The sequence below is a fragment of the Lutjanus erythropterus genome, chromosome 14, assembly GCF_056507025.1.
Source record: "Lutjanus erythropterus isolate fLutEry1 chromosome 14, fLutEry1.hap2, whole genome shotgun sequence".
Lineage (NCBI taxonomy): Eukaryota > Metazoa > Chordata > Actinopteri > Lutjaniformes > Lutjanidae > Lutjanus > Lutjanus erythropterus.
The window spans coordinates 15,975,228-15,996,845 of record NC_139330.1 but is presented as its reverse complement, the minus strand read 5'-3'; the positions used below and the strand labels follow the sequence as shown (position 1 = coordinate 15,996,845).

Here is a 21,618-nt window from a genome sequence, read left to right as displayed (position 1 = left end):
AAATCTACTTGCCCTAAGTTGATTTTTACTTGCCCCTTTACAAATTGTTTTATTGGTCGTTATTAAAGAATAACAAAGACTAATATTTGTCATGTTTAATCTAGGGCTGTAATAGTGAAAAATGTTCATCCCAGTTTCTCAAAATGGTGATGTCTTTAAATTTTTTGTTTTGTCAGAAAAAATACAAAGATACTCCGTTTAATATGGTGATAAATAAAGAAAAGGAAAAAAGGAAATTTACTTATTTGAGAACCTAAAAACAGCATTTTCTACTATTTCAATTAATCAGTTATTAAAATTGTTTAATTCTTTTTCACCACTCGCCTGGTTGGGCGAGTGAATTGCCAGATTTACTTGCCCAACATGGCATTTTCCTTTCCCTAACTAAGCAGACAATCCTTGTTGTTGAATCTTGTTACTGTAACTAAAGAAATCTTAAATATTCATATTTTAGAAGCTGAAATCAGAGAATTTTGACATTTTTTCGTGGAAAATAATTCCAAATAATCAGTTATCAAAATAGCTGGCGCTTCATTTAATAGTTGACATCTAATTGATTAACTGACTAATCGCTGCAGCTCTATAGCTTTCAATAGATTTTCAATTTAGAATTGAAATTGTGACCCCTCTAGTGATCACTACACAGTTTATTGCAAATAATATCTGCATCTCCTTTCAGCCCTCCATGTGAAATGTGTAAGCAACAGTGATAAAACAAGTAAGAGCTGTAATAAAAGATGCTGTCTCATGTCCTATGTGCTCTTTGGTTACCTACACCTTCTCTCACTTCCTATATAGAAATTTGAATATGTTTGCCAGTAAGTGAAGAGCAGTTGAAAGGGGCTGTTACAGGTCTTTAGATGCATGGGGAGGAAAGAAAGGAAATGGGCTCAGTGACCTTTGCGAGTGATTTCCCCAGTGTTCAAACAGCAGCATGAAAGCCAGGCTTGTTTCTGAAGTCCGGCGCAAAATGTCAATTGCAACTTATCCCACCAGCCCAAGGATGTAGTTTGAAAGTGGAGTCTAGAGTCACTACACATCAATGGTGGGACTCTATGGGGTCTCTGTAACCTCGTATTCTAGTAATGGCTGCTCGTGCTTCTGTGGCTGGGTTTTTACCTTCAGTTTAAGCCACAACATAATCTGGGTGTGCTCTATTGCAAAACAAAGAGTCGTGACACACGTATATATCCAGGAAATGTGTGCAAATAGGCATCCAAGTACAAGAAAGGAACTGTGCTTTGATTTTTCCAACAGTGTGTGGATTCCCCCTTTTGTCCAGATCAGGGAAATAAATTGAATTACTCTGACAGGGCTTTTTCTGAGGAAGTATCTATGAAGTCCAGACAAGTTTCTCGTACGTGAGGTGACGAGGCAGAGGATGAGGAAATCAGAGGGTTTTTACAGGGTCACTGAACAATGAAACTGAAAATTACTCGCCTCTGGCTTGTTTAAAAGCTGGTTTTTACCTGCTGACCCACTACTCTCTCGTTCATCTGATTAGGCAGTTTCACATCATGTTTGACCAACGGTGGGAAGTAACTAAGTACAAGTCATTTGTTTCTGTGCTTTTTGCTTTTACTTCCTATATTTTATCACAAACATCTGTACTTTCTACTCTTTCAGTTTTCAAAACAGGCTTAGTACTTTAGATTTTGTCCATTTGAGGGGGATTATTTTGTTATTTTTATGTTGTGTCGTGCACCATCTTCCCAACATCAAGACTGATTGAAGCCTTAAATGGATGGGAAAATAACACATAGAGAAGATGAGTCCTTGGTGTATACATCAGTGCATATCATGAGACAGACAAGATGAAAATGACCCAAAAGATTTAACATGACAAAAAAAAAGATTTAACAAGATAAAAAACTGTTAAACACACAAAATAAAAATGACATGATGAGATGAAAATGATGTAAAACACGTACAACACAAAAGACATGAACACAATGTAAAAATCTTCTCAAGATAAAAACAACATAAAAGATCTAACAAGACAGAAACAGTGTAAAAGACGTCACAAGACAAAAATTACTCAAAAAATGTAATAAGATGAAAACACTGTAAAACACAAGACAAAACAGGGAGACTTGACTAAACTCTGAGACTGATTCCAACAGTAACACAGGAAAGATGATTCCTTGGAGAATCATTCATGACGTAACAAAACAAAAGCATCAGACAAAAGTGGCTTAAAAAGACAAAAACAGCACAACAAGAAGAAAACAATATGATGTAAAAGACCTAACAACAAAAATTACCTAAAAGATGTGACAAGACAAAAAAGTCATAACTAGGTGAAAACGATATAAGTCATAACAACATGAAAATTATTTAAATATATAACAAAACAAAAGCAACAAAAGATGTAACAATGAAAATTATTTAATTTTAATTAAAAGAGGTGCCAAAACAAAAGTGATGTAAGAACACAGACAAAAACTATTTTAAAAAACGTAATAAGATGAAAACAACATAAATGTGTGGGACAATAACAGAAAAGACAATTCCTTGGTGTATACATCAGTGCGTATCATGCATGACAGACATAAAAAGATGAAAATGACATAAAAGATGCAAAAGACAAAAATTATGTAAAATGTGTAACAAAACATAAAAGACGTCAGAAGGCAAAACAGACAGACTTGACCACAGAAAAAAGGTACATTTAGTTTTGCACAGAAGCAGCTGGTAGAAAAGTCCTTCAAAGAAAGACATTTACACTTTGAGTTCATTTCAGAGCCTGTATTTTTTCACTGTTGCTTGAGTAAAGATGTTGAATTACTACTTTTTCTTTTACCAGAGTATTTTTTTTACACAAGTATCTGTACTTATTTTGCCACCTCTGTGTTTGATTGTGACCAGAGAGCAAACAATGCTATTTTATGAATGCTGCCTCACTGAATACACCCGTATCAGACCTCACCTGAATAAATATCACCAGCTACACAAATATCCACATGAATCGATCTCATCCTAAACACACCCATGACGCAAGCAGTATGCACTGACCTGTTGATAAATACCATTTAGTAAAGATAAAAAACACTTTTCTAGGAAACGTGGTGTCACCAGCTCAAACATGACTGTGCATTTCAACACCCACAGTGTGTGGACAGAATTTCCATTCACTTATTATGTAAACACACTGCAGTGTTAAACACTATTTCTCTATACAAAACACCAAACACGGTTTCTGTTTGCATACGGCCAGGCCAGCAAACTTCCAGTGTGTCGGCTCCGTCATCGTCTCTCATCTCGACAGCTGTTCATGGCCTGTGGGGGAATTCCTGGCTCCTCGAGTAGACGCAGCCTTTCCCCTGCTTACTTTATGGGAACAGGGGGCAGGGCCAGTCAGATGGTTTTCCTCAGAAACTATTATGTGTTGATTCACTGTGAGGGGGCGTGCTGTTCACTCCCACTGTTTCCTTCTTACTGGGAAGTGACTGTCAGGCTTACCGAACGGAGGGAGTGTATGAGAAACAGATAGAGAGGAGGGAGGGAGGGAGGGAGGCTGATGGGTGATGTGAAAGGTGGTGGTATTTAAGGTGCTTTGCTCTGAATGTCAGACAGTATGCTGCTGTATCCTTCCTTGGAACTTGGAGGCCATGGGAGCAGAACGTGCAGGTGAACTGGGGAGAGATGGCTCCACTGTGCGTTCATTCATTTTGGAAAAAGGCTTGCTGCTGATTCAACGCTCAGACATCTTTTTGTTGAGATGGGACCTCTGAAGTGGGTTTAAACTCTGCGAGAGCGCAGTCCGGGGAGGCCTTCATAAGGACATGTATTTCTGATCTGGACAGAACATTTTCTCTGAATGTCTGGGGTAAGTATATAGGCAGAAAATTGGTCAAATTATGATCAAATTTAAAAACTATTTGACACTTTTTTCTAAAAGTTGCCATAAACGAAACTACAAGCTACTTTCAACATTTTTTAGTTGTGAAATTTTTTAAATAAGTATAAAGAAACACTAACTTCCACATTTCTGATCAGGATGTGGGTAATTTGACCAATCTGACCTTTTTGTTTGAGAGCCGTTTAAATGAGTGCAGGCCTTATGAGTGGGTTAATGCCCTAATATGGGATTTCTTGTCTAGTAATAGGCTGTAGAACCGGTTGTTTCCCAGTCCAACTGCCGGAAAGATAGGAGTTTCCTGAACGTGTTCAGGTGTGGCCTTCCTCACAAAGTTCATTGTACTGTTTTACATGTATCCTAAAAGAATGTACACTCATACTGAATAAACTACAGTGACTGAGATAACATTGATTCAACTGAGCTGTCACTGTCAATATTGACTGCAGGCCTTGAATGAGGTTGTTTTTTTTTTATTTTAGATGAAGGAAGAGATCCTAAAATGCAACGCAGGTCAGTTAATGGCAAACTTTACTCCGGAGGGTTCAAAGATACAGCGACCAACTGTACGTGAATGATCATATTGTCCTAAAGTTATTTTCCTGGGAGTGTTCGGCCATAACTGATGAGTCATTTCATTCCTTGACCAGAGCAGTATCACCATGATCTGATTCAGTGCTTGCATCAGCCCAGTATACAGACTTTCGTTTCAGTTGTGAAGCTTTTCCAGGAATACCAGGAGGTTGAGGGGATGGGTTTCCTCAGATGACCCTAAAACGCTCCATAGGCTTTGTCTAACCACAGCATTGGATCCTTTCAATCATAACTTCATTTTAGAGGTTTGTTTTTCACTTTGTTTCACTGACATGAAGTGCTTCTTGGTGTGTTGCCACAACAGTAGATGTTTTAAATAAATGTATGATGAAAATGCCAACTATGTTTTATCACTGTTTATGGTTAACTTCAGTTGCTACTGTACACTGTAAAAAAAAGGACAATAGTCAAGGCAACTGTTTTTACTAATTTTCTGAGTTTCAAATCAAACTCAACTTAAAGGGGCACTTCACCCCAAAAATCAAAAATAGCCTACACATTTTTCCTCTCACCTGTAGTACAATTTTTCAAATCTAGATCGTTTTGGTGTGCGTTGCGAGTCGTGGATAAATCGGCCACAGTGATGTCTTCCTTCTCTCAAATATAATGGGACTAGATGGCGCTCAGCTTGTGGCGCTCAAAAAACCAAAAATTCAAAACCAGTCTCTCTTTCCAGAAATGATCCACAGACCTTGCTGTGAGAAGGTTCATGTAGGAGCTACTTTTTTTCTAGTAGAAATAAAGTATTTCTAGTAGGTTCTACAGTAGAAAGAAAGAACTTCCTACATGAAACCGCGCACAACAACGTTTGTGGATTATCTTGAGCAGCCAGATCATGATTTCTGGAAAGAGACGCTGTTGTTGAATTTTTCAAAAGTATTTTTTGTCGCTTTGAGCACCACAAGCCGAGTGTCATTTAGTCCCATTGGAGAGAAGACAGACATCTGTATGGCAGGTATCTCCAAAACTCAGCAAATCAAACCAAAGCAATCTAGTTCAATGAATAGCACTACAGGCAAAGAGGGAAAATGTGTATTTTGGATTTTTTTTCCCTTTACATTCCGAAATAAACCAAAATATATATTGTGTTGAGACGATCGCTTTCCTTCTTGAACATCTTAAAAATAAATCTGTCAGTTTTAGAAACAAAAACGTTTGTAGTTTATCTAAAGAAGAAAAGTAAATTAACCCAACAAAAGATTACAGTTCAGCAAAACTTGTCTTGTCTATTTCAGAACATAAAAGCTGAAGTTTGACATAAAATTCAAAGATTAAGTGAAGCCAGTTTCCTTGAAATTATGATTTTTTTCAACAGTTTTTTCTTTTTCTTTTTCTTTTTTTTTCTTTTTCTTTCTTTTTTTTTTTTTTTTACAGTGTAATGCCCTATTGCTCAATCTTCCAATGAAAGGAGTAGGGCTGACGTTATTATCTCATCACCCTGCTCTTCTTGAGAAATAGGCTTGGTCATGAGTGACTTCACTTCAGTGCGCGGCTCAATATATTCATATATCCTGAACCCACTTTTTATTGTGAATTTCATACATTTTGTGTTGTGTTATTGGCTGTAAATGGTGTTACTTTGTTTTCATTTATTTGTGAAACTGAGTTGAAAAGGACACTAATAATTAACCATGTATCAGATGATTAAGCCATTCAAGGATCAAGAGGCTCCCGAGGGCCAAACTTTGATGAGTGCTCTACTATGAGAACTGAATTCCATAGATGGTGGCGTCTTCAGGTGTCATCTATGGGCTCAGTTCTTTTGGCATGGTACTAGTCTGTCAGCCTGTCAGCGTGGAAATCATGACCATAAAAATGTGTGGTTTACATTCATTCCAGCATTATTTTTATCTGTATGTTTGTGTGCATTGTTACCTTTCTTTAAATGATGAATAAAGAATTATTTTGCATGTAATAATAATGTGAGTCAAATAAATGTGTCTAAATTACTGATCAGTTGTTGTTAAACGTGTACATTTTTAATAAAGTCAAGCAAAGTGAATCATTTTCCTCTGAAATTTATTAACTCTCATGACATTTTGTTTGTTTAAAATATTGCAACATTTGAGTCATACATTTTTTAAAGGTCAAGAGCATTCAAGGACAATAATTTTCAGAAATACAATGGCTACCGGGCTACCTCACCCACACATACAGACCTCTGTTTTTCAGATCTTATCTCTGCTTTAGCCCTATAAAATCTGCAGCCGTGGTGATGGCAGTTACCTAGGTTGGCTGTAAACACTATGATTACATATGACTGCCAACGTCATTTCAATTACAGTATCATGGGAATCTAACATAACCTACAGCTGTGACTTTTGAAGCATAAAATACAAAACAGCATGTTGTTATAAGACTCAATCAGAGTTGTAGTACACCGATACTGGTTTGAAGCAGTTCTTTTTTAGGTCCCTTTAGAGTCTCGAAGTTATTCTCGGATATGCTCTTGACAACTGTTAGTTCCATGACATGACTATAGACCGTCTTCAGTCTCCGCCAAGAAATGACCTGTTTAAGGCGGCAAAGCTCAATCCAAACCTTGTTCTTGCGCTGCAGTCATGGATGGCCATGGCTGCTGAATTTGCACACATAACTCCCACACGAATTTAACGGCATTACAGGAAAGGTTCTGTATAAGTGATTTTTTTTTTGTCACCAACCTGGTTTGGTTCTATAGTTCTTGGCCTCCAGGTATAATGTATGATGGGCAGAAAAGGGTGGGTGCTTTTTTGCCACTGTGTGTGTAGAGGAAGGTTTAATGGAAACATCACTCTCTTGCAGCATGCAGCAATATGTATGAGAAATATAAGGTATAAAGAAGAGGTGTGTGAAGAATGGCTGACATCTCTACACCTAGATGATCTTTGCACGGCGGAAAATCCATCGGCTGATAAAACACCGTGTTTACCGTTGCTCTACTCTCGGATTCAGTATTATGTAAAAGATGAGTGTGCCACAATTATCTCTCATCAGGAAAGTAATGATTAAAAACACTCAGCGTCTTTTTTTCTCATGATGTCAGTGCTTTCTAATGCCTATTTTCATTTTTCTTAAGTGGATAATTTTATTCAAGTCATGTATTATTCTGTACACAGCATAGAGTACAAGTATCAGTAGTACACAGTCCCAAAATAATGATGGTATCATGGAGACTACTATGCTATATAATTTTCAAAGTGAAGGGATATTTTGACCAAATTCTTTGACCCTACAAGAAATGTAGAGCTCCTTAATAACAATGTTTTCTTTTAAGAAATGTTTATAAGCAACCAATATTAATATAGCACAATTAGTAATATAATAAAATATATTTTCATACTTATAGATTAAAGGATTATGAAACCATATTGAAATAATAAAATAAACATGTCTAAATGTGGAATGAAAAGCCAAAATGTTACTTAATACAATAACATCAGTTGAAGAGGTGGAAAGTAACTGAAACACATTTACTCAAGTATTTTACTGAAGCACAGTTTTGTGGTACTTGTGCTTTACTTGAATATTTCCATTTTATGCTACTTTGTAGTTAGACCTAATGTCAAAAGGAAATGTTTGACTTTTGTTTTGTTGATAATGAGTAGATTAAATTAGAGGTTCTTAATTTTTTTTTCTCAGCCAAAGATCCCTTACACGATAGGAAATATATCAAGGATCCCCTCATGCATGTCCCCTGAAAAAAAAACTGACTAAGCCTTTTACACTTCTATAATTAGTTAAATTAAAGGACAACGCAAGAGAAATGTATCAGGAAGATAGTAGAAATGTATTAAAAATATTTGCACCATGTCAACAAAAAATGTGCTTCATTCCTAGTGCATAAAATAAAATCCATGCTCTGTTTTTTTTAAAATAATAAACAATAAAAATGTAAATAATAGAATATATTAAAATTAAAATAAACATAAAAAGAATAATAATCGACCTAGCCCGCCACCACTACGGAGTTACATGTGGGTCACACTCGTCTGATTGGTGGAGATTGAGTAATATATTTATTTAGAAATAGTTATAAATTATTAGATTACTTCTCTGCTTTCACTCAAATAAAACTTTCAGTGCAGGACTTAAATAGAGTAATTGTACATTTTCGTATTGCTGATTTTTCTTGAATAAACACTCTGACTACGTCTTCAATCATTCGTTATTGTACTTTTCTTTAAAGACCCATTTGGCCCCTTGAAAAACTTTTGAAGTGCAAAACCTGAAATCACATCTTCCTACTGTTTGATTGACAGCGTATCAGCCAATCAAAATCATCTACAAATCCACACTAACCCAAATTCTCATGTTACATTGGCTAGTAGTGCCGACAGTCAATTACGTCATGACCCCAACCGACCAATGGTAGAGTAGCTTTTTGTAGAGGGCGAGCAACAGGCTGTGCCCCTGTTGAGAGTAACACAACGATCGGGTTTAACCCCGCTTTTCGTTGGACGATATTATTATTGTGACACGTTTATGATTTAGGTTTGTTTCTTTTCTACTGAACTGGCGGTAGACAGCGGAAGTTAGCCGCATATACGTTGTTTTATATAGAATAACCGGATTTGTTCGAGGCCTTGGCATGGATGAGGTACGGCCTAGCAGTGGTGCTCAAGCCCACGGGCTGGTGCCGCTGTTTCCCCCAGGACTGCAGGCTATCTACGGGGAATGCAGGCGACTTTACCCCGAGCAGGCCAACCCACTTCAAGTTACAGCCATCGTAAAATATTGGTAGGTACTCACTTCTCTTGTTGTGGGTCTGGCACATCTGTAAGTTAGGCTCTGAGTTTGTAGAACAAGTTTGTGTATGGCTAGCCAACAGTTAGCTTAGCTGCTAAGCTAACCTCTCAGCTAACTACATCCAGGAGCAAAACTGTGGCTAATTGCCACTGTGGGAGTTTAAGGACTGTACCAAACTACAGTATGCTAGCTTAGTTTAAAAAAAATATTAAACATATCAAATTACTGTTGCACAAGTTATGGTCTTCCAGCTAAGCTAGCTGTCTTAACATTTACTATTTATATTTTATTTATATCTTCATACGTGCAGTTCCACCCTAACAATATGGTTATTTGTGCAGTAATTAAACTTTTAAATACTTTATGCAGTAATAGTAATCCAGTAGTCCAATACACTGATGATCTGTAATCATTCTGCATGTATTTATGTATACTGTGCATATAAACCAACCCATACTGTTATTCATAACACTCGTATCCTAACACACTTATCCGCCATCTCCGCATTGTTGTTGTTTTTACATCATTAAGTGTACCACATGTGGGATGCTACTGTAACGCAAACAATTTTGCCCCGGGGATCAATAAAGTATTTCTGACTCTGCTGCGTGTTGTGAAGAGTTAACGCAGTCCGTTAATAATAGTACAGTTTTTATTATCATCGTTTCTTTTCATGTTATACTTCTTACAGGTTAGGGGGACCAGACCCATTAGACTACATCAGTATGTACAGGAGTATGGGCTGTCCAGCACAGGACATCCAGGAGCATTGGCACTATGTCAGCTTTGGACTGAGTGACCTGTATGGGGATAATAGGGTTCATGAGTAAGTACACTTCTGTGACAACTTGACTTCTAGTAACACATCAACACATGATTAGTAGGACAGATGAAGAGCTTTCTTGATCGCTTTCTTTTTTATTTAATTAATTTCAAGGCTCCAGGGAGCTATAAATCCTTGAAAACACTTTGATTTTAATGTAGTGTTTTTAGGGTTGGATTTTGGTTGAAGTGCTTGAAACAGCTTGAAATTATAATGTCATATAAATCCGTATCTGACTGAATATTTAGCATTTTAGATAAGAATGTCAAGAAGGACTGCATGGAAGAAGGGCTGCAGGGAATGGTAATGAGTCATATTGCAATTATTTTGACTGAAATTGCGATCACAATATGTGATACGATTAGTGAGAATGATAATTTTCGCTTCACAGTTTTCAATTTCACTGAAAAAAATATTGAAGTCAAGATGATGTTGTATTTGTTGGGGTCTGTACCAAACAAATGTGTCTTTTTACATCTGGAGAACAAACATTTGTCGGCCAGGACATCTCTGCTGCACAACAATATTTCATTATAGTGCTGTTTTGTCACATATTTTTCCATCATCACAAAATCGCAGGGCTCTGCCATTTGAATATCGCACTTGCCCTTATTGCAATTTTGATAATTTGCGATTAACTGTGCAGCCTTATTGCCAAGTCTACTTACAGACAGGCGACATACTTTGAAACATGAAACTTTATTGTGTTTTCCTTTGTCACCTTTCTATACTACAATGCTATGACAAAACAGAATTTTGGTTGTTTATAGTGCAATATCATTTGCTGTATTGTGATGATGTAAAATAATAATTTTGAATATAAAGATATTTAATTTACCACAGCTGTAAGATGCTGGAAAAAAATCTTCTTGCAGAAGTGCTTAAATTTGCCTTAAATTTGCCTCTGGAAAAACGTGTTGGAACCCTGCATTTTTCATTGTGAAAAACCTGGGAAATCTGTACATCACATCAAACCTTTATAAGTAAATATTTTCTTATGCCAGGACCCCTTTAAAGAGGAGATCAGCTTCTGGCTAACATAGCACCTAATGATCCTTTATTATTTTAGAGCAGGCTGTTGATCTTGACAAGCATTGTGATTTTCATAACCCTCTTGCATATAACAAAGGAATAAAAGTACAGCTTCTAGAGTTTTATACACATGGTTTTGTACTGTGTGTGTGTTTGCTAGATTCACGGGGGCAGACGGACCCAGTGGGTTTGGCTTTGAGCTCACCTTTAGACTCAAAAGAGAGGTGGGTGAGACGGCACCACCAACCTGGCCAGCTGAACTCATGCAAGGCTTGGCTCGCTACGTGTTCCAGTCAGGTAAGAGCACAGTGTGCTTGTGTTTTTCATCCAATAAGCTACATATTAAAACACATTCAGGTCAAGGCAAAATTAAATCTAAATACTCTGTAAAACAAATTCTAGGTTAGTTTGAATAACTTTATTACTTTAACGTTTAACATTGGTACAAATTTTTTGATACCATGGCAAAAAAAAAATGTAACTACCAACCTGCACACAGTGCTGATTCACTGAACAATGTCTGGGATTGTTGTAATCCAAAATTGAGGCTGGACAATAAAAAATTAACTGGGGTTTGAATGCACTCTTGATAACAGACATATATGTTAGTATTGTATTCTTTTTAAACATGTATTAAAAACATATTGATGCATCAATACTTTTGACAGCCATAGTTGCAAACTAAAGCAAGATGAGACTGTAATTTGGACCATCGTTTTGTGCTATTTTAGAGAGGAACTGATTAATCAATCAAATAACTGACAGATCAAGATGTAATGAAAAGCATGGTTAGTTGTAGCCCCACATTCTTCATCCTTCACCTGGAAGACTTTTGTTAAATAGTAATGATTTGTGTTTTTCTTTTAGTCACAGTTTGTTCAAAGTCTAGTAAATTATTTATCTGCAAAGGTTTTGATAGAACAACTCCCTTTTGTCTGCAGTTGCTGTGCCTCCTGATCACGTCTTTGTGAAAATGTTTTCTTTGTAGAGGTAGCTTATAATTCCACTGATACATTTAAAGAGAACAAAGCAAAGGAGTGTGCTGCAGGCAGCAGTCCTAGCTTTAGTACACATCATTTGTATTTGTTGGAGCTCTGGGTATTGACAGGAAGTCTAGTTTCCCCTTTCTTTCCCTTTGCCATTTGTGAAAACAATCCTATTAAAATGGTAAACAAGACTGTTGTTGCAGTGTGTGGATGTAAACTCTGTGTGTAGTAGGTATACACTGTGCTGCTAAGTTCTTTAAATCCTTAAGCCGTGTATATAATGTGCAGAGGGAAGTGTGTTTGAGAGGGGAGGGGACATTTAAAAGCCATGCAGAAACAGAAGAAGGTTATTCTCTCCAGGCTCCCCTCTCCTCGCCACCCAGCCCTTCTCTGCTCTCCAGCTGGGGTCAATTTGCGCTTGGGTGGGCTGGGCTCCTGAGCTAAATGAATGCTGATTCCTGGCCATCTTCCCCCTCGCTTTTCTCCTGCAGCAAATATGGACATGTTACCTCCCAAGCAGACACATTCCTCAGATTGAAGTGTATGTTTTATGCTTTTCTTACCACATTTGGGGCTCAATATCTACTGTCTGTCATTTACTCATTCTCCCGCTCATCTGTGTCGCCTCTTTGCCTGTTTCTGTAACTTTTCTTCAGCGGTTCTGTGCTGTCAGATAATGAAAAATAGGAAACTAGGACTGCTTCCCACTGGTGGCTGAAGTTTTGGGCCTAAACACACTCTGCAGAACAACACTCATGACTGAGTGTGTATTCTAGACAATTAAAACAGCATATTTTGTCATACTTGAAAACTAATGTCTTCTTTTGTTCTCTCCTTCACAGAAAACACATTTTGTAGTGGTGACCATGTATCGTGGCACAGTCCACTAGACAACAGTGAATCTCGTATCCAGCATATGTTGCTTACAGAGGACCCACAGATGCAACCAATCCAAACACCGTTTGGCACAGTGAGCTTTCTACAGGTGAGATCAAATAGGTTTATATATTATTCAATATATAAAGTTCAAAAAAATCTTACAGGCTAAACAGCCTCATTCTGCATTAGAAAAGTTCACAGTTAAAGCAACCAAACAGTTCAAAGGACAATGGCCAAGGCACAGGGAGGATAAATTACACTGAATTTGACAAAAAAGAAGCCTATTAAGTATGCATGATGATGTATCATTGTTAAAAATTAAAAAATGCATAATACAGTGTGTAAAAAAGTTCCTAAAAATATCAGGACAACTCATCTCTGATTCAATATTTACAGGAAATAATCTGCTCAGAATTTATCTCAACCACTCATTTTACACAAACTTCCTGGAGTTATTGTGTTCACTCTTTGGGTTAATTGTACTGTTTATCCATTGTTCTGTACTATTATTGTTATGCATTGAATAGAATAATAGATATCTGTACAATATGTCGCTTAGTCACTGGTTGTCACTTAACTCAATGACAGAAAAAGGGCCCTTTAAGGAAAAAGGTTGTGAACTACTGTTGTAAGTACTGAACTAAGATATTAATAGATAACACATAAAAAAACCTTTTGCGTAGTTATGATGATGAGTGTGTGTACACTCAGCCGTCTTCCAAGGAAGTTAAAAGGTGATGTAAACAATTCTGGAGAAAAATAGTTGATTATTGAATGTTTTTCCCAGGTAGTCACAAACTGGCTCTTTGGATGGGCTGATCGTTGAGTCTCGGTGTTGTAACCGTTTGACAACATGGGAATCAGACTCCGCTATCTTTCTCTGGAAACACTTGCCCTGCCTTTAAGGAAGTGCGTTCATTGAACAGCAGCTGTAGTATCAAACAGCTACAAAGTAACAAGATTGTAGACCACACCCTTTCATGCTCTGCACCGTCTCTTACAGATTGTGGGTGTATGTACAGAGGAGCTGCAGGCGGCCCAACAGTGGAACGGCCAGGGCATCCTGGAGCTGATGCGTGGAGTCAGAGTGTGAGTGTTTGTATCAGTGCAAGGTTCAGTAAGATAAAGAGGTCAAAATTAAGATTTTAAAATGATACTTTACATATTGGGATATGTTATTACACTCAGGTTTTTTGTTTTTTTTTGTTGCTCATGTTTGTTTCATGAGTCATAGTTAATTAGTCTAACCAGGTAAGCTTAGTTCTGTTTCATAGTTTGGGATGGCTGTGTCAATAGAAATGTCAGTCTTAAGGCAGACCTATTAAACTCCCCTTTTTTGGGGGGGGGGGCATATTTGAGAAAATGTAACTGTCAAGGGGCTGGATTTTTACATTCTCTGTCTAATTTGTAAAATTAAGAATTTTCGTGTGTAAAATAACACACATTCTTAATTAGAAGTAGCTTGTTTTAATAAAGACAGTGTTGTATTTACTACTTTTTCATATTTCTAAATGATCAAAGGACTGGATTGAAGTATATATAACTTGACTTGGCACATGCTCCAGGTCCGTATCTGTCTTTTTTTTTTCCTGCATTTCTATATGACCCATGTGCTGATTACATGATGCAGACCAGACCTGTTTTCATTGTATGGTAGCAAATCCAAAAAAGGGGACTTCATCATCTATCACAACGCAGTATTTACATCTGCATCAGTCACAGAATTGAGAATTACTGTTTCATCAATGATGCTCTGGTATAAAGTATACGGAGAGCAGTTTGACAAATGGAGTGTAGTTACTTGTTCATTTATTAACTCTGTGTTTAACTTGAGGTTAGTGCTGTCTGGGACTAATGTTGGTGATTGTCCTGCGCACAGAGCTGGTGGCCCCTGGCTAATCACAGACATGAGGAGAGGGGAGACCATTTTTGACATTGATCCACACCTACAAGTAAGTTCTGCATTCTCAGCTAAGTGTAAAATATTGTACTTATAGTGCAGGGCCTCTCAAAGTCAATGGCAAGTTCGCCACAGCCCTTACATCCTGCTGTGAATACAATACATTATGAAGTGTAGCGTTTTCTATTTTTAAATAAAAATTCTATTATGTCTGTGACTCTGAAAAGACAGTGTAGCTGCAGATCGTTGCCAGCAATCCTGTCCCCAGATTAATGTGTTTTTAATGTAGTTTATTTCCTTGTTGTTTGCGGCATTGTCATGGTGACTTTAACTGCTGGACAGAGTTGTTTGTCGTTGCTGTGGAGTTGACACATTAACTTTACTCCAGAGATTTGCTTTCAGCCAATGTATTTTGAAGGTCTTGAACTTCAAAGTCCTTTGCTTAAAAGTTATGTGTTGATTAAGGGTTATTTTATTTTTGCACATTGTTCTGGTTCTGGATCTGGAAAATCAGATGCTTCGAGTAATAAATTGAAGAACCCCTGATATAGTGTTTGTTACAAGTGGCAATCTTCTGTTCCACAGCTGTGAGCTGCTTGTGTATTATAGATTTTAGATACGTATTTCCTTCTTTGGTGTTCTGTTTCAGGAGCATTGATACAGCTCCAAATATAGATGATGAGGCTGTATTTTCAACAAATTATGTGTAACATTAATGTAATCTACAGTTATATTATGTGAAAAGTTTATTGTGAAGCCCTGTCTTAGGATAGATGGTCAGTAAAGGGACTTGGGGGAGGAAAAATGCAGTTAAATTGTAAAGAGTCACATTTAAAATGACCCAATAAATAGATAAAAGGGAGCTATTTATAACTTGCAGTGCTAACTGGAACTGGCCTGGAACAGGTCAAGGATTTGTCCTGGATATCAGAAGCAAAGTGACCTTTATGTCTACAAAGCATTTTAAAGGGATAGTTTCTGCTTTTTGAAGTGGAGTTGTATGAGGTTCTTGGCTATTGTCAGTGTATTAGCTGCATGGGATGGTGGTGAGCACGCGCCCAGTTTGGAAAAACAGCAGGAGTACGTATGTAGGAAGCTGAACAATGTACTGCTGTGGACAGAGTCAGCAGCAAAAGACATTTTAGCCACCTAAAGAAGGTCACCTAAAAAAATCAGTTTGTTTTCACTGTAATATTTTCACCACTTAACTTTGCCATCAGAAGGCCTTTTCTGACAGAAAACCGCTGTTTTGGAAGACAAATCGTTCTCTTCTAGTTTAAGGGATGATGTTATATCATTCTGGCAAGATCATTTTTGAACGGTGCTTAGGTGCTACCTTGATTGTTTAGTTTGTTTGTGTTATTGTGAAACTTAAACATAATAACATAAACGAACCGATTGTGGCAGCGGTAGACCAGTAACTCTCATGTTCTGTGAGGTAAAATTACTGTTCGCAAAGGAGTCTGGTGGCTTTGAAGGGAAATACACTGGCTGTAGATAAGTACCTCATACAACCCCAGTTGCTCTCTGACTCTCTGTTCCCTGTTGACCCACGAATCTTTATGCAGTGTCTTCTAGTTTCTGAAAACTTAAACCTCACGTGAGCTAGTGTTAATGATTGCGTATATTTCTTGCTCATCTAAGCAGGAGAGAGTGGACCAGGGTATCGAGACAGAGGGCTCGAACCTGAGTGGGGTAAGCGCCAAGTGTGTGTGGGACGATCTGAGCCGACCACCGGAGGACGAGGAGGACAGCCGTTCCATCTGCATAGGATCACAGCCACGGAGGCTCTCAGACAAAGGTACGCCAAAGTCCCAAATGAGTCGATCCTCTAATTTAGACCAAGAATGCTTAACCAATCTGTACACAGGAGTTCTGGTTTCATGCTGTCAGCGGTGCATGATGGGATAATTCCATGCTGATCTTTGTCTGTGTGTTGACAGACACGGAGCAGATCAGGGAGACCCTGAGAAAAGGACTAGAGTTTAACAGCAAAGCAGCGCTGCCACCCATCAACAGCCAGAGACAGAGCCACGAGAGACCTCAGTGAGTGTTTCTCCCACACACCAACACAAACACACCAGCATAGGTTCAGCTCAGCACAAGGGTTGGACCAGTATAACTCCCTCCACCATGTGCAGTGACTCACCGCACAACTGACATTTGAACCGTTATCACCATTGTTTCTTGGCTAACAGCATAATATGGCAGTGTGTCACTAGTTTTTTGCTATTTTTCCGTGGAAGCCGTTGCGTCTTCCCAGGAGCTGCCCTTTCCTTCGCAGTAGCTGTTTTTTCATGATCTCATTGCTGATTGAACCGTATCAAACTTTCAGTTTCTTTTCTCTTCTTTGTCCGTTTCGCAGGAGTCGGAAAGACAGTTTGGAGAGCGAGAGTTCAGCGGCCATTGTGCCTCACGAGCTGGTCCGAACGCGACAGTTGGAGAGCGTCCATCTGAAATTCAACCAAGAGTCAGGCACACTGCTGCCCCTCTGCCTACGGTACTGCAGCGTTCTCTCTCCGACTCCCACGCATGATATTCACCCTTGTGGAATGTCCACAGACAGACTGATAAAAAATAGTCCAAACATTTGTGTTGGACGGGTGTGACAATAACACACTGGAGAAGAAAGACAGATGACACCAGTTTCTTAGATTTTAAAAGGGGCTTTTTTGTGAGTCAGCCCCAAACTGTGATATTCCCCCACCTACTTTCACTTTGATGTCACTTCAAAGTGTGAAGAAAATAAAAAGGTGGCCAGTTTTTAGAGTGTCCACTGCTATTTTTAGTGAGCTGAACGTGCTCAAAGTGAACATAAATTTAACCTGTGACAGGAATAAATGACCGCCATGCATTTATTGTCAGTCACTTACTTGTGAGTTTAATGGATATGGACTCTGGTTCCCTGTATTTGTCTGACATGTTTTGTGTAAATATGTTTTTACCTCTCGTTCCTGACCTTTGACTAATAAGGGAAGTTGGTTAAGGTTATTATTGTATGTGACATCATGATTGAACCACTGACGTCAACACAGCTAATGTACATTGACGGGCTCGCTTTACTTCTCACCTACTCAATCTGAAGTGTCAATCAGCAGGAAATAATTTTAAAAAGACAAACATCATGATTCACTAAAATAACACTGGAATTTCCTGTAATAATTAATTCTATGACAAAGTTGCCTATTGTGCATTAACTAACACATGATCAGTGGATTCTCTTCATATCAGCCAATTTACATTTAACTAGAGCAGCAAGGATCGAAAGGAAATTAGTTGCCAAATATTTTGATAATCGATTCAACATCATCTGAATCATTTTTCAAACAAATATGTCAAACATTTCTTGGTTCCAGCTTCTTAAATGTAGCACTGTGCTGCTTTTCTTTGTCATTTATGAAAGTAAAAGAAAAGTCTTAATGTTTTGGACTGTTGGTTGGACACAAGAAGTGATTTGAAGATCTTACTTTGGGCTCTGGGAAACTGTGATGAGCATTTTTCCCTTTTTTTAACGAGTTGGTTTTACTGGGACATTCAAATAGTACTCACACAGTGTCTGAAAGTACGAATATGTCGAGCAAAAAAGAAACAAACAGAAAGTGTAAAATAAATGAAACAAAAGCCCGCTGCCCTCCAGTTGGTCCTTTTTGCAGCTGCGGAAGTACAGCTGGATATAGACTGATGGGAAAGTGATTTTCTACACAATAGGGATTGTAGGTACTTAATCAATATATGAGAGGACAGGCTGTTGTGTAATACAACATTTCTTAGTTGACCCTTTAATAGAAAATTCATTTTTTCCAGTTTGAAGAATGACATCATATCATTCTGGCAAGATCATACTGATCGGTGTTTAGGTGATTTCCAGTGGCGAAGGATGCATCCAGGGGCAATAAGAGAGGCAAAGGACAGGACATTTAATTTCTTTTTAGTAAACTCAGGGTAGTTCAGGGGTATTCCAAAAAATGGAAGTAAGTGAAGAGGGTGTAGTATCTGTTTTTTTATGTTTTTTTAGACTAAAAGATTGATTGTGAAATAATAAGATTAAACAATGCTGAAAATAATTGCTGCAACCCCTCATATCATTTTCAGAGATGAGAAAAATCTACAAAAAAGGCTAAAAATGTGTGTTATGAAAGCAAATGGACAAACATACAGAAGCAAGAATATTACACACTGTGGTTATAAAACAAATGAGGACTTACTTGTTTGCAGGATTTTCTATGTTTTGGCTTTCTCTGATAGGTTCTGTCTGTGAAATTCACACACCTGTGACTAATGACTGTCTGGATTTGGTTTTCATCTTTATTTGGAACATTTTTCCCAACATGTTTCACAGGCAAAACACCATCTAAGCAATTACTGTCTAATGAGAACAATAAATGCTCCTCAGCACAGAAGGGAGACGAGGATATACCTGCTTTATGTAATCTGTATCTCAGCAAAGAACAAGGCCACTGTTGGTTGACAGAGACCTTTTGTTTGAGAGAAGGAGAGATGTGTTGGGAGCAAAACGTGAGGAGGGCGTGTAAATTATATGACACTGACATTGGGTGTGATTATGGCAAGTGATGCCTTCAAACTATTTGACTTTTGATATCTGAGAACGTTGTAAAAGTAGGTGAGCACTTCACACCATGCAATAGGCCAGTTATCATTTAAAAAAATACAACACCAGTACTAATACATGCACCATTAAAGTGACACCAATAGTATTAGAGTACTTCATTTTATTCCTTTTTCTTTTTTTTTACTGATGATGCCCATTTATTTTAATCCGATGCTAACTGAAGTCACTGAAGTCAGTTGCATCGTCAAATCACACTGTTCAATACACAGCATTCCTGCTGCCTCCCCGAGCTTCCTCTTGTCTGGGGAAGAGGGAATGAGGGGTGGAACAACTTGCTTCAACCGTTGACTGTATATTAAATAGGATTTCAACCTATTGCTATTTGGACTGCAGCACTAATTTTTGTATGTTGTTACATAATTCTCCCTAAGTTTCATTCTTATAATATTTTGCAAACATTTTTCTCCCTGGTTTGTTTTTCTTCAGCAGGAGAATTCTGTAAATCTTCATACTAAATATTGCACTGCATTTTATCTGTTCAGGGGACGGCTGCTCCATGGGAGACACTTCACTTACAAAAGCATCAATGGTGACACGGCCATTACATTTGTGTCTACGGGAGTTGAAGGAGCTTTTGCTACTGAAGAGCATCCGTATGCAGCTCATGGCCCCTGGCTTCAGGTATACACACACACACACACACACAGATCCACACATAAACTAAAGTTTCCATGTGGTGCTTTCATTTTTAAAGCCTTTATTTTACCTTCTGTTCTCCCTGTATAGATCTTGTTGACTGAAGAGTTTGTGGAGCAGATGCTTGGGGATTTACAGGAACTTAACACTCGTGAGGAGGTTAGTAAAAAATCCCCTGTATTTTAAGTTTTGTTTTGAGTTTTTGTTTCATTCAACTACCTGCCTGTTTAACCTTGTATATCCTTTCTCTTTGTACAGACAAAGTTACCAAAGGAGTACAGCTGGCCAGAAAAGAAGCTGAAGATCTCTGTACTACCAGACTCTGTGTTTGATAATCCACTACAATGAGACACTTAATCACCCAGAAAATACCAAGAAAAACACCTGCAGACACATTTCCAGAGTGGACCATCATGAACAGGAGACCTCCCAGGACATGCAGCGACCCTGAGCTGTAAGGGTGCACATATTCGTCGCTCCCACAGTGGACGACCATCGACTGTTTCACTCCTGAAGATGACCTGAGGGGTGATCTGTTTGCCTGTTACTGCATTCTCAGACTAGCCCCACTGTTTACAACATTTCTCTGAGGCTTGACTGCTTCTGAGGATGTCATATCAGCCTGAAACCAGCCAGTCCAGATGGTCGACCTGTAAGAACAATCATTAGAGGTGACACACTAGCTGCAGGGCAAAACAGGATGTTCCTCCGGTAAGGCCTGCCAAGGTGCGAGGTCCAAAATATACGTCAGTAATACAGTTGAGCAGGCGTCCTGTGATCACCAGACATAGTGTCCCAAATGATTAATGGTTTGCTGTGCTCAAAAACAGTTATATTTATTCCACTGGCCTTAGAAAGGACGTAAAAGTCACATTTTTTTATCAGTGTTTTTTCAATTGAGCTCATTTGTATAGTATTTACAAATGCTGGACATTTTTCTCTTGTGTGTTTGTGGTCATACCAAAGTTTGAACTGTTGGCAGTCTGCTGCCAGGACTGCCTGTGTCTCAAAAGTGTCATGATTTAGTAATAATTATCTATTATTCACTGCCTATTTGTCTGGGATAATCACACAAGCATCTGAGCTGTTTTCTTACATATCTGGTAAATGCTGCAGGTAGAACTGACTTTTCTCCCCCCCCGTGCCCAGAAATATTTTTTTGAAAGTGTCCTCTGTGTCTTCACGCACAATGATGCGTGTTTCACAGTTATGAAATGCAACTCACTGAGTCCGTTGTAAACGTTCAAAGACTGGGAGTCTTCTCAACTGTTGTCTCTGTTGGCCACATAAAAATGTGGTGTTTTTTTTTTTCTCTTTTTTTTTTTTTATTTGTAGGACCTGAAATTCCTCAGTGCCTTGAGTTGAAAAGGACCACATACAGTAGTTACTGACTCTTAAAGCTGCCTACCGCTCCTTCATTGTTAGGAGACATCGCTTTGAATCAAGACTGCTGCGTTCATGTTGTTTTGTTTTTTGATACCGTCATTGCATTCCAATTTAACACTAAAACAAAACTACTTTTACTACAGTGTCTTCTTACAGAAATGTACT

The 21,618-nt window shown here is 38.2% G+C and overlaps 1 protein-coding gene across 3 annotated transcripts; it reads left to right on the top strand.

The window, feature by feature from the left end:
• Positions 1 to 3,565: 3,565 nt before the first annotated feature.
• sufu (suppressor of fused homolog (Drosophila)) lies at positions 3,566 to 21,212 on the top strand. 3 transcript variants are annotated; one of them, XM_084735986.1, is made up of 13 exons: positions 3,566 to 3,630; positions 8,996 to 9,172; positions 9,873 to 10,007; positions 11,197 to 11,333; positions 12,865 to 13,007; positions 13,905 to 13,990; positions 14,781 to 14,853; positions 16,446 to 16,602; positions 16,745 to 16,847; positions 17,167 to 17,301; positions 19,914 to 20,052; positions 20,158 to 20,226; positions 20,326 to 21,212. In XM_084735986.1, the coding sequence occupies exons 1-13, from the start codon at positions 3,566 to 3,568 to the stop codon at positions 20,413 to 20,415; spliced, it is 1,509 nt and encodes a 502-aa protein (XP_084592112.1). In that variant the 3' UTR covers positions 20,416 to 21,212. The 3 variants fall into 3 exon arrangements, with proteins under 3 accessions (XP_084592112.1, XP_084592111.1, XP_084592110.1); XM_084735985.1 differs by lacking the exon at positions 3,566 to 3,630 and having other exon boundaries at positions 8,826 to 9,172; positions 16,449 to 16,602; XM_084735984.1 differs by lacking the exon at positions 3,566 to 3,630 and having other exon boundaries at positions 8,826 to 9,172.
• Positions 21,213 to 21,618: the final 406 nt, after the last annotated feature.